This window comes from Heterodontus francisci, chromosome 1, assembly GCF_036365525.1.
Source record: "Heterodontus francisci isolate sHetFra1 chromosome 1, sHetFra1.hap1, whole genome shotgun sequence".
NCBI lineage: Eukaryota > Metazoa > Chordata > Chondrichthyes > Heterodontiformes > Heterodontidae > Heterodontus > Heterodontus francisci.
Window position 1 is genome coordinate 275,926,538 of NC_090371.1, and position 13,178 is coordinate 275,939,715.

Genomic DNA, 13,178 nt, shown 5'->3' on the forward strand with positions numbered 1-13,178 from the left:
CAGCACTGGCCTAGGAGTGTTTGGCTAAGGTGGTAGCACTCTCTACGTTGGAAGGCTGTGGGTTTAAGGCCTACTCCGAGACCCGGAGCACATAATCTTTGGTGCAGTGACTGCTGCACTGTCGCAGGTGAGATATTAGATCAACACTCTGCCTGTTATGGTAAACGTAAATGATCCAATGGAGGGGATTTTCCCAGCCAACATTTATCGGCGAACGTGAGCAGATCAATCAATTGTTTATCTCACTGTTTATGGGACCTTGATGTGCATAAAACGGTGACTATATTTACCTAAATATGAGCAGTGAATACACTTTAAACATACTTTATTGGCTGTGAGGTTTTGAGATGTCCTGAGGTTATGAAAGGTACTATAAAAATCCAAGGTCTTTCTTTGCTGCCTTACTGTTAAGGACATTAGAATAATTTGGTTTTGATACTATTGCTGCTGCACTGCATTTTGTTTTGACCATAGCAGAACCTTTCAATTGTATCTGAAGTAACAGGTATTTTGTGATAATAATAGGAACAGCATTGGATTGCTAAAAACAAACAAAAAGGCTGGCAAGCTCTATCTATGGTAATGGTTTCTCCTCTTTAGCTCGCCTAACTGTATTCTATGTTCGATTAGAAGTTCTATGTTCTATTAGAATGAAGGGTATGTAGGTAGTTTGATCTTAGAGTAGGTTAAAGGGTCGGCACAACATTGTGGGCCGAAGGGCCTGTACTGTGCTGTACTGTTCTATGTTCTAACAGCAAACATCAACTCTCAACTGAGAGCAGACAAGTGACTTGCTCCCCCAGCTCATGCAAAGCTGCTCTGTAACCTACCACAAGGTAGTACAGAGCCTCAGTCACACACTATCTGGAGCCCTGGGCTCAGTTTTGGTCACTGCATCTTAGGAAGAATATATTAGTCTTGGAGGAGGCGGGGGTGTAGTGCAGATTCATCAGAATGATACAGAGGCTTAAAGGGCTAAAGTACGAGGACAGGTTGCATAAACCTGGCTTATATTCCCTAGAGTGTAGGAGGTTGAGGGTGATCTGGACCGAGGAACTATTTCCTCTGGTAGGGGCATCAAGGATAAAGAGACAAAATCTAAAATTAGAACCAGACCATTGAAGAGCGAAATCAGGAAGCACTTCTGCATACCGAAGGGTAGCAGAATTCTGGAACTCCCTCTCCCCAAAAGGCTACGGGTTCTGGGCCAACTGGAGCTTTCAAGTCTGACAGCAATAGATAGATTATTGTTAGGCAAGGGTATCAGGGATGTGGAGCTAAGGCGGGCAAAAGGAGTGGAGATAGAGATTGGCCGTGATCTCATTGAACGGTGGTGCAGGCCATAGAGGCTGGACGGCCTACTCCTGTTCCTAATGTGACATATGTTCCTATTAACCGTGTGGTCACAACAAAAAAAAATGGAACTGAATTCCAAAATGAACTGCTTGGTTGTGTACAGAAACCTACCTCTCTCGTTCAGTTGCATCTTCTGCCTGAGTTAGGCCATTCAGGCCACCACTGGACCCTGTCACTCCAAGGGGTGGATCTGAAGACCAGGACATAGAAATGCTGCTGTTTTCCATGGGCTGCCGAGCAAGAAAACAAAAATAAATCACTTAAAGCTAAATTCTCTGATGGTTTGACAGGGTAGATGCTGAAAGGCTGTTTCCCCTGGCTGAAGAGTCTAGAACCAAGGGTCATAGTCTTAGGATAAAGGGTCGGCCATTTAGGACTGAGATGAGGAGAAATTTCTTCATTGAAGAGGGTGTGTGTCTTTGCAATTCTCTACCCCAGGTGGGTGTGGATGCTCAATCGTTGAGTATATTCAATACTGAGATTGATAGGAGTTTTGGATACCAAGGGACTTAAGGAATGGCAGAGGGGTGGTGGGGAGAATGGAATTGATGTGGATCAGCCATGATAATGAATGGTGGAGTAGACTTGAGGGCCTCGATAGCCTTCACCTGTTCTTACTCAAGTCGCTGCCCAATTGGATGTTAAAAACTGCATTGGTTTTCACTCAAAGATTACCTGTTTCCTAACAGCAACAAAGAAGGAATCAGGAACTGCAAATGATCGATATCGGACTAATAAAGCCAACTGTGTAACAGCCCCGACAAACAAATTTTTCTGCAGCACCTGTGGAAGAGCCTGTCACTCTAGAACTGGCCTTTATAGCCACTCCAGGCGCTGCTCCACACACCATTGACCACCCCCAGGCGCTTACCCATTGTGTCTCGAGACAAGGAGGCCAAAGAGAGAATACAATTCATGACACAGATCCCAACTCCAGCTTCTCCATTCCGATGCTTCTGAGCCAATCATTAGTCACAACTTTTGATAATGTCAGTCACAAATGTGTTCAGCTAGGATTGCTTCAACCAACAATATGTTCTCTCGGTTTAGACCAGGATATCAACATTATCACTCACCATTCACCCTACCTCCAATACTAGAAGAACTTGCACTTATATAGCATCCTTCACAACGGGCTTCCCAGCCAATTACGCATAGGCACTGTTGTAATCTGGGAAATGCGGCAGCTGATTTGCAAAGGGTACAACCCATACACCTGAACAGTAAGGCCTGAAGTTTCCCCAATATTGGGCCTCAGGCCTCATATTAGTTGAGCTGATGAATTGGTGCTGTTGATCAGGCTGCTGCTGGTGTCACAGTGGCCCTCAGGCGATTGAGGAAGGGGGGGATCATTGGGCCAGTGGTGGTTGGTGGTGGTGGGGGGGGGGTGTATCAATATCAGGTTGCAGGTGGGGGTGGGAGATGGGGGAGCGCCCCTCATTCTTTTAACATGGGGTCGGAAGGAGCACTTCCTTGTTCTCCTGGCTCCAAATTCAGCCAAGTAAGCAAGGAACCTTCCTGCCAGTTAGTACCGCGTTCCGTGATGCGCTGGTCTTGTTCAAATTTGGCAAACAGGCCCTGACATAACGTTGCCAACATGCGGTCCTTTCCCAAAATGGCAGGCAACGAACTGCTGGTCAATAATGCTGCACACACTTCCGGTCCGCCATAATAGGGGCTTAATAGGCCGATTAGTGTCTGAAGAATGGCGCTGCTTGGCTGAATTTATCGGCCATTGTCCTTAACTGCTGTACCAGCGTGAGTTAACACTGAGAGAGATCATGTCAAAATGATCCTGGTGTTAGCAGTTATTCACACCTTATAATTACACAGTTCCAAACGATCGATCCAGAAATAAGCCACGCATGCAAGCAGTAAAATTTCTGACTCAGATGCTTTTCACAGCTCAAGTGGATGTAGTATGAAAATTCAACAGTCTTACTCATTCTCTTTACTGAAATCTGTGGGTGAACATGGAGAGTGTGATGGTTTAATGTGCAGTGACAGCGGGAGCAACAGCTGTTGGTGTGATAGTGACCTGCAGCGACAGGGACTAGCTTAATATTCAGATGTCTACACCAGCTCATTGTCTTCCGCCAAGTGAGAATGCACAGCAAGCCAATACGTAGATAAAACACAAGCAAGCACATATGGCACCTCCTGCCTTTCTCTCCCTGCCATGCTGAGCATTAGTGTTTTACCATAAGCCTCTCTAGACTTGACTTTTAAGAAAGCACACCATTCTGTCTCTCAGTCTGTACAACACTGCCTCTTTGGGACACCAGCTCTACTTAGACATATTCCTGGAGGTTTCATCATATGAGCTCCTGCCTCTAACTGCCCCCCCCAGTGGAACCATTTTTTCTCCCCCCCCCCCCCCCCCTCCGTCTCCAACATTTTATAACTAAGAAACAAAAGTGAGGGTGCAGGCAGATGCTACTGTAGAGAATGTTGGCAATCAATACTGGAGCAGTAACAGAACTATGTGCAAAGGCCAGAGGGTGTGTGCCATATGACTGAATAGACCCACCCTTGAAAGGTGATGGCATGTGTCACAGCCGAGTAAAGCAACACGTGGAAAGCTAATCCTGGAGACAGCAGGATTGTGCGGGCGGGGGATTAGTGGATGGGCAATGAGTTAAGTGAGCAGGCAGAAGGGGAGAGGGTGATGGAAAAGTCTTGTGGTGTCTATTGTCAGCAGGGCGACGATAACTATCCATCAGTTATGGCTCAGTGAGTGGTACCACGGCTTCACCATCAGAAGGTTGCGGGTTCAAGGCCCACTCCAGAGACTTCAGCTTGTAATTTGGATTGTGTACCCAATACAGTAGTGAGGGTGTGCTGCACAGTTAGAAGTGCCACCTTTTGTATGAGACATTAAACCCTGTCCCTGTCTGCCCTTTTGGGTGGATGCCAAAGATTCCATGGTACTATTCTGAAAACGGAGGGGGAGGGGAGGGGAGTTCTCATTAGTGTCCTGGCCAATATTTATCTCTCAACCAATATCACCCCAAAAAACAGATTATCTTGTCATTATTTAATTGCTGCTTGAGGGATTTGCTGTGCACAAATTGGCTACTGCATTTTCCTGCATTACAATAGGTACTACACTTCATTGGCTGTAAAGTGCTTTGGGATGACCTGAGGTCATGAAAGGTGCTATATAAATGCAAGTTCTTTCTTCTTTCTAACTGATTGACCATCCTTGCTATACACAGCAATAGTGGCCCTGCTGAGGAATTTCGGAACCATTCGGTCTTTGAAGATAGGGAACGTACCATTGGAGAATCCTGGTTTTCGTTTAGCTCAGAGAGTTTACAACTTGATTTCTGCCTCTTCGGCTTCATGCCTTCCTCGATATAGCTGCTGTTGCTCTCCTTTAGCTTTTTATCACCAGACTGGGAAGGTTCCAGAAGGCCTGATCTGCCCTCCTCATTAGCACTGAACGCAGAGGGAATATTCTCTTTGTTGATGTCATCCCTGTGGAGCATGGCAGGTTTGAACAAATTACAAAAGCATTGCATGAAATGGAACGGTGCAATTAGGAGGAGTTCAGAACCGGCTAAAAGTAGCTCAGGGGCTGCTGCATGCTGTTTCGCCTTTAGTAATGCTTTCAACACAGCAGTTTAGAGTTCAGACAATAAATGGGGCATTTTACCATAATGATAATTAGGGTTGAATTTTCTCAGATCTTCTCGTTTACCATCGGTTTGACAGTAGGTCAGTGAGCAGAGTTTCCAGTGAAGTCATGGCAGCAGAAAACCCAGGAAAATCACCGCAGAGCCTCCATTAATAAACCCCAAAACCTCCAATTATACACCCCAAAACATCTCTCGCTGCTTCGCACTTTTGATGTGCGGTGACTAAGTTAGGAGACAGTGTGAGTTGTGTGGATGGAAGGAGGAAGTTATAAAGGGAGGTGGACAGACAAAGTGAGGGGGCAAAAAATGGCAAATAGTTCAATGTGGGGAAATGTGAGGTCTTTTGACAAAGACAAATTGTAATATTTTCTTAATTGTGAGAGGCTAGGAGCTGTGGAGGGGCAAAAGGGATTGGGTGCCTTGGTACACAAATCACTAAAAGCTAGTGCATTGGTATAAAAAATAATCAGAAAGGCTAACGGCATGTTAGCCTTTATATCAAGAAGGCTGGAATACAAAGGGGAGGAAGTTATGTTTCAGTTGTACAGAGCCTTGGTCAGAATCCGACAGGATACTACATTCAGTCTTGGGCACTACACCTCAGGAAGGTATATTGGCCTTGGAAGGGGTACAGCACAGATTCATCATAATAAAACCAGGGCTTAAAGGGTTACATTATGAGGCCCCGTTAGCTTGCATTCCCTTGATTTTAGAAGGTTGAGGGGTGGTCTAATGGAGGCATTTAAAATGATGTTTTTTAATTGTATAGATACAGAAAAAAACTATTTCTGCAGGTGGGGGAATCTAGAACTAGAGGACATAACCTTAAAATTAGTGCCAGGCCATTCAGGAGTGAAATCAGGAAGCACTTTATCGCACAAAATGTAATAAAAATCTGGAACTCTCTCACAACAAAAGACTCTGGATACTGAGGGGTGCAATTTAAATTTTCAAGACTGATATCAGTAGATTTTTATTAGGTAAGGACATAGAGGGATGTGGAGCAAAGGTGGATAAATGGAGTGGAGATGCAGATTAGACATGAGTGAGTAGAATGGTGGAACAGTCTGGAGGGGTGAATGGCCTGCTCTTGTCCCTGTGTTTCAATACTGTGTTCACAGGGAAAAACCCCCGTCACTGGGGTACGCACAGTACGGAGGCTCAGGTTTGACCCTCTACTCTGCTCAATTCTGTGCTGCGTTATTGAGTGGAAGCAGTGAATGGAAATCAGGAGCCTCCCAAGATGGTGGCAGGGAGAATTCCATCTCTTGCACATTTCTCGGGCACAGTTCAGAACAGCGACTGGCAGGAGCCCCTGGCGCTGGTCGTGATCTTGCCCTGATGCCCACAGTGGGTGTGAGCCTGAGAAGATCACAGATCAGAAGACTGGAGCACTTGTACAGAAGGCAATAGGGACAAAGGAAAACCGCATGTAGGGCAAGCTGCAAGGACAAAGCATGTTTATTTCATCATATTGTTGGGGGCGGGGGAAGGGAACGGGGTCTGGGATGGCAATGGCCATCATCCTCTCATTAGCCTGAATAAAACGGAAACTTTGCATTTGGATACACTGCGGAAATATCACTTCACACGAAGGAAGCTCATTCCTGCTCTAAACAGACAGTGAACAGCCAGTATCAAAATCAACTCCAGTCAGCAAATTATCAATGGTTGATTTATATTTTACTGATATACACATAAACCATGCAGTTCTATACATACAAAGAGGCTATTGTATGTAGTGATTCAACACTCGTTATCAAGATTCAATTGTAATCTATCCTTATTTCAAATGCTGTGAAAAGTCTTCCCCCTAATATATTGGTTTAAAAAGGTGCGCTCTAATGTAAGAGTAACAAAAACATTCATACATTTCTCTGCTTCTCCGATAGTCATCCTGCTCTTTCAGATGTCTCCTTCTCTGTCTTGCAGAGACTGCTGCCGTTGAAGATGATGTTCCCGATTCAGATTCCTCTGAACTTTGACCTCCACTGCCATGAGCGTCAAAGAGATGCTGTTCGACTGCTGACCGGATGGTCCTTTCTATAAAACTGCAAACACACACACACACATACAGCTGCTGAGCAACCGGCTGCTGCAGGAAATCCCCCTTTTAAAAATTAGAACCCTTTAATGCGAAATCACTGAAATTAAACAGACAAACGGCAACTTACAGTCCCTGTATGCTCCAAAAATACACTTTAAATGAACAAATCTGTACTTCAATCAAAGCTAAAATGGTTTAAAAAGACACACATAGCCACAGATACATACACATGCACACAGACACACGCACTCACATACAGACACACACAAGTATGCAGCTGCCCACGCATAGCTACACATACAGACATACTCAGACTAACTTATTCACGTAAGCGCTCATATGCACGCATGCACTAAACATGCACTCACGCACACTCACGCTCCCCCAAACACACACACACCGCAGAAACAAGTACCGAAAGAATTTATTGATAATGAATAACTGCCAATTACGTGACCACATTTCTCTGTGAGTTAAGACAAGATAAGCTCCATTGCAAAAGCTGCAGATAAACCCAGCGCAAGAGATAGTAGGAGTGATGGAAAAGCCAAACACACGATCCAATTCAATATGAGAATCGACAGAGGGGCAGTCAGGAGGAAACTGCTCTCCCATCGGCAACTGTAGCAGCTGTTTGACCTTTCACCTGACGTCTGCCTCAGCTTCACTGTCAGCCTCCTGCCATATTCTGATACAGCCACAGGGGATGGGGTGTGTGCAAGGTGCTGGTAAAACACACTGGGTCATAATGGGACAGCTGTAATTCTCTGTCTCTCCAGGCCACGAAGAGGTTTTGGATTTGTCTCAGCCCACTTTCAGCTTCCTGATCAACCAAAAACCTCTCCCCAATGTACAGCTCAGTAAGCTTAGCCTCGAAAGAGTAAAAAAAAAATCTGCAGACGTAGCAGTTGAGAGATAGCTTCTCGTCTATTAAGTCTGTTTACGTGATAAACTAACCATGTCAACAGCGCACAAGATAATAAGCATCTCTTCTCACAAAATCAATACAGGGGCTACTGGTTTAGTTCAGGAATCTGGTCTTGCATTGCCAACCTTCGTAATATTATAGTAAAGTGCAGAGTTTGATGAGGAAACATTACTGCCAGATATTGTGACTGTTGTGCATTCAAATCGTGAACAGCAATTAGGAGCAGGAACCATCCCGATATTTTGTTTCTTAATGCCAATTGTAGCCTGCCTATTGCTATAGTCATTGGGTTGGATTGACCCGAGTTCACCCTCACTTGATACAGTCCTGGGTCACAAGGCTCAGCTAGTGCCCAATCCAATTCAGAGGTGTCCTTGGAGCATCTAAACTAAAGGCAGTTTCGTTCAAAAATTGTTCTCTTTTCTCATTTACTGAGCTATAAGAAGGCAGAGGGATTTGGGGGAGGGGGCGGTTAGCTTTTCTAACACCGTCACACTTTTACCGCATGGGAGGAGGCCAGTCAGCCCTTCGCGGGCATGCTGGCTCTGTGCCTGGACAATCTAGCACTGCTGAAGGTGAGGGCGGACTAGGTTGACCAGCTGCAGAAGCCAGCCTCACCCCCCAGCTGCAGGCCTCTTGAATCGAAACATGTGGGGAGGAGTGTGGGCACACTGTCATAGGGTCGCACAGCGCAGAAGGAGGGCACTCGGCCCATCATGCCTGTACCGGGTCGTTGAAAGAGCAAGTCAATTAGTCCCGCTCCCCCACGCTCTTCCCCTATACCAACTGTTTTCCCCTTCGAGTACATATCCAATCGGAAAGCGGGCCCACTCATTTTAAAGAAAGACAAGAGAAAGTGCACTTACTCCCCTGCTGATGATATGCTGTTGACTGACGGCACATGGGTACTGTAACGACAAATGAAGACATGCAATTTAGATTAAAACATCAGGGAGGGGTGATTGAGAGTGAAGACAAGAGGGCCCTGAGCTGACACCACAGTGATTCCAGAGGGGAAAGGTCACGTAGCCCCTGGTTGAACTTTAAGACAAAGGGGGCCAATAATTTACCTATTACCCATAAATAAAATAAGCTAGTGAGGTTTAGGTTAAATAGACTGCCAAAGCAATGGAATCTATCTGCTGGAACAAATACAACTCACTGGCACAGTCCACCACTCAAGGCAGAGGTCATTGCCGAGGCAACAGGCAGCCATTTTAGTAACCCAAGCCATTGTCTCAGAGGACAAGTACCATTGTAATGTGAATGAGATATAGGGGACGTGATGGAAAAAAACACCAGCACAAACTGTGCTCTCAACGACAGCTGTGCTTGAGGTGTGACGCCACAAGGAAAGTGCAGAGCCAGTGAATTTACCCTTCAGAGTCTGACCAGAGTAGAGTGAGGTAAATGGGAGGAACACAGAACCCTGTCGCAGAAAACTTTAATCTTCAACCACGGCAAGATTTTGTCTTGAAAAGTGGAAAACAAGTTGCAGTCATGTAGAATAAACCCACAGCAGTGTTGACAGTAACACGATTACTGAGCATGCATTCATGAAAGGGTGGAATTTTAAAAAAGGGATCAAGTGCCTTTATTGCTGTCAATACTTTGCCAAATTAACACCAGTCATCGGGGATGTGCTGTTCAGAAAAAAAACAAGCGATTTAAAAAAGGAAAAACTCCTGATTAAAAGGTCTTTTGGTCTATGGAAGGCCAGTAATCAGCCTAATCTTTTGCCTTCAAAATGGTCTCTATTACCAAAACTACCCTGGCAGTTAGGGCAGTAAATGCAGCAGTTTAAACATTTCATAACAAGCTCCTGTTTTGCTCATTTAAGACACACTCTTCACCCAGACAGCGGTTAGATTGTGGAACTCACTGTCACATTTAACAGTTGAGACAAACATTCTAAAATCATTTAAGGGGAAGCTAGATAGGCACATGAGGGCGAAAGGAACAGAAGGATATGTTGAAAGGGTGAGATGAACTAAGGCGGGAGGAGGCACTTGTGGAGCTTAAAACACAGGCGTAGACCAGCTGGGCCGAATAGCCTGTTTCTGTGCTGTCAAATTCGATGTGAAAGGATGATGTGCATTCATATACAGCCTGCCGTGTCCTCAGGTTGTCCCAGAGTCCTTCCCAGTCAACAAAATGTCTTTGAAGTGTAGTCACTGCTGTAATGTAGGAAGTGGGGCAGCTAAATGGCACACAGCAAGATCCCATAAACAGCATTGATCCCAATAACCAGTTAATCTGTTTTTTTGTGCTCTTGACTCGGGTTAGTTGGGGAAAGATGGAATAAATATTGGCCAGGACATGGCGAGAACACCTCTGTTCTTCAAATAACATCACAGGATTTTTACATCCAGCTGAACAAGCAGGCTTGGCCAGAGTGCGATTCCTCTGAAATTGCACCCATTTTGAAAGCCTGGGGTGTACACAGCAGATTAAACACAACCCACAGGATAGGTTGATCGCTTCCTCTCTGCTAAATGGTCAGTGGACGAGGTTGGCAGGTGTACTTAGTGCTTGCTGATACCCACCACCCCCCCCTACCACATATATGAGATGCCCTCCCACTGACCCTATAAACTCTCGCAGGGGCAGCACTGGAGGGCGCTGGTTTGCTGGAATCCCGGTGCTATTGCCAGGATCAGAGCTCACCCGCTCAGCGTACATCGCAAGGAAGTATGAACGGTTAAGTTCTGCAGCAGCCAAATACTCTCCAGCTCTAATGTGCTCGGAGCAAAAGAGACCAGTCAGCTGACGGAACTATACTGTCCATCACAGGAAGAGATGAACATCTCCCACCATATTTTCAACTCAGCTCAGTGAAACCAATCGTTCTTTTCCAGGGTCGACAGACCTTTGCTGTGCATTTCCACCACTTTTGGATTTCAAGTATCCACAGCTTGCGAGTTTTTTTTACCTCATTATGAAAATGTGCATTTTTTTTTGAAGAAAGCTCCTTACAGACTGGAAGAGATTTTACTTCAAGCTTCCAAGTTGCTACATGTACTTTGCTTTCTTTGTGCAAGCGCAGAAGATATGACAAAGCTCAACTGGAGCTTTCAAGTTACTCAAAAGTCTTCAGTTCTTCCTCCAGCACTATCTGTATGTAAGGTTGCCATCCCTGGTTGGCCAGTATTCCAGGAGGTTTCACCACATGACCTCCCACCTCCAATTGCCCCACACTCCCCTGCCATTGGTCGTCTGACTTGCCCATCCTCACAACACTGCTTTCCCACCAATTAGAGAGCAGATTCCTCACCATCCGATTGGATGTTTCTTGACCGTTAATCAAACAGTCTTTCTTCCCCCATTGCCAATATTTTTGTATCTCGGTATATGTTGATCTCGCTCAACACACACAAGTTCCATATATGACATTTTAGAACATTAATAAATGAAAGTGTCCAAAGAGAAAAAAACAATTTTTCTCCCAGGTTTACCTGCCTGCAGCAGGGTCCAGCAGGTTAATCTTTAATTCCTGGAACTTCAGGACAATCCCGGAGTATGGAGTTTTCTTTATGATTTGGATGTTAAACTGAATGCTTCTGAAAATACTTCTCTATGACAGCGGGTTAACGCAATCTTTTTACACTCATAATTAGATTTAAAGCAATCTGACTGTACAAGTAAGGGGTGTGACTGACAAGACAATGTAAAGGGTCCCTCCCATCAAGGTAAGCAGTGAACCAGTTCTAGTCAATGATTGAATAATAAGCAGAATAATATAGGAATACAACAGCAGGCATTTAGACTAATTGGGTTGGATTTTCCGGTGGGCGTTGGGCAAAAAAAATGGATTCTGAGCCCATACTTGTCGGCGGTGGGACTGGCTCGGCAATTTTACCGCAGGCGGCCTCCTCATTGGCCACCTCCGGGCTCGTGGTCCAATTAAAGATACTGCCGGTCCAATCAGAGGGCCAGCAGCTCTGAAGCCTCGGCAGCTTCACCAGGAGAGGTGGACACTGCTGAGGAAGGGAGCAGACCTTGGGGAGGGGAGGGGGAGGGGGTACCATAAAATGGAGGCGCCCTTGGAGAGGTAGGAGAAAAATAAAAAAAAAATTGTTGGGGGGGGGGGGGGGGGGTGGGAGGGGCCAGGGTGGAAGGCCCCACAATTGAAGTGGAAAAACCCTTCAGGGGTCCATTTAAGCCGCGAGGCAGCCTTTCCTCAAGCTTCCCCCTCTGAGAGGCATGGAGCCTCTGGCACTCATGGGTTCCCCCTGGGCTGCTGCGGGAAGGCTGCCTCCACAGAGCTAGGGCCTTTAATATGCAAATTGGTTGCCCACCTCTGTACAGCAGACAGCTGATCCGAACCCGGGCCCGCCTCCTGCCTGCTGTTATTTTACCGTCACCCCCTTACCCCCCCACTCCGTTCCCACCACCTGGGGGCTGGTAAAATTCAGCCCATTGTGTTCGAGAAAAATATAGATACAGAAAATTAAAATGAATCCAAGAGACTGAATTAGTTTCAGTGTGTTTTGCATTTTATAATGTAGTCCAGCTCCTTATAGGCTTTGCATGACAACATATTTCATACTTGTGTGAACAAGGAACTTGGCACTGCTAACATCTTCGAGTTCAAATAAGTTTCGGCAGCAATTTTACAGCCAATATTCATCCCCTCGACCAAAGGAACATTTATCGCACTGCCTGTGGGATCTTGCTGTGTGCGACTGGCTGCTGTGTTTCCCTACAAAGATAAAAAAGAGACTGCACGTCCAAAAGCCGTTCGCTGGCTATGAAGCATTATGGGGCAAGGTTCTGAAGACGTGAAAGGTACAAGGTGAAGGCAAGTTAAAACAAAAATCTCAGGAGGGGTTCAGACAAAAATGGTGGCTACAGTCTTGTGACTCCACTTTCCAAGATGCCTGGCCACACGAAGGGGGATACGAACCCTGCACACTGAAAAAACAACACGTGTGGCAAAAATTGTCAAAGAAAATCAATTCAAGATTCGAAGAAACCACTGGCTTAAATGAACCTGATATAAGCTTGCTCAGTTTGGACCATCCACAAACAACAACATGAATTCATATAATGCAACAAAACGTCCCCAGGCACAATCAGACAAAAACTAACATTGAGGCAAAGGAGGTGGTGTTAGAAGGAGCAACTGAAAGCTTGGAACTTCTTACAAGGAGGAAGGGGAGGCAGGGAGATTTTGGAGGGAATTCCAGAGCTTCGGGCCTAGACA

General features: G+C 45.6%; 1 protein-coding gene across 5 annotated transcripts in view; it reads right to left on the reverse strand.

Moving 5' to 3' along the window:
* fam13a (family with sequence similarity 13 member A) overlaps nucleotides 1-13,178 on the reverse strand; it is a 256,398-nt gene that overhangs the window by 40,775 nt on the left and 202,445 nt on the right. For all 5 annotated transcript variants that reach the window (XM_068045839.1, XM_068045833.1, XM_068045834.1 and 2 more), the window contains 4 exons: nucleotides 8,839-8,880; nucleotides 6,869-7,048; nucleotides 4,635-4,836; nucleotides 1,468-1,586 (listed from right to left, as the gene is read on the reverse strand). In XM_068045839.1, coding sequence (XP_067901940.1) covers nucleotides 1,468-1,586; nucleotides 4,635-4,836; nucleotides 6,869-7,048; nucleotides 8,839-8,880 — 543 coding nt within the window. The remainder of the gene's footprint in view (nucleotides 1-1,467; nucleotides 1,587-4,634; nucleotides 4,837-6,868; nucleotides 7,049-8,838; nucleotides 8,881-13,178) is intronic.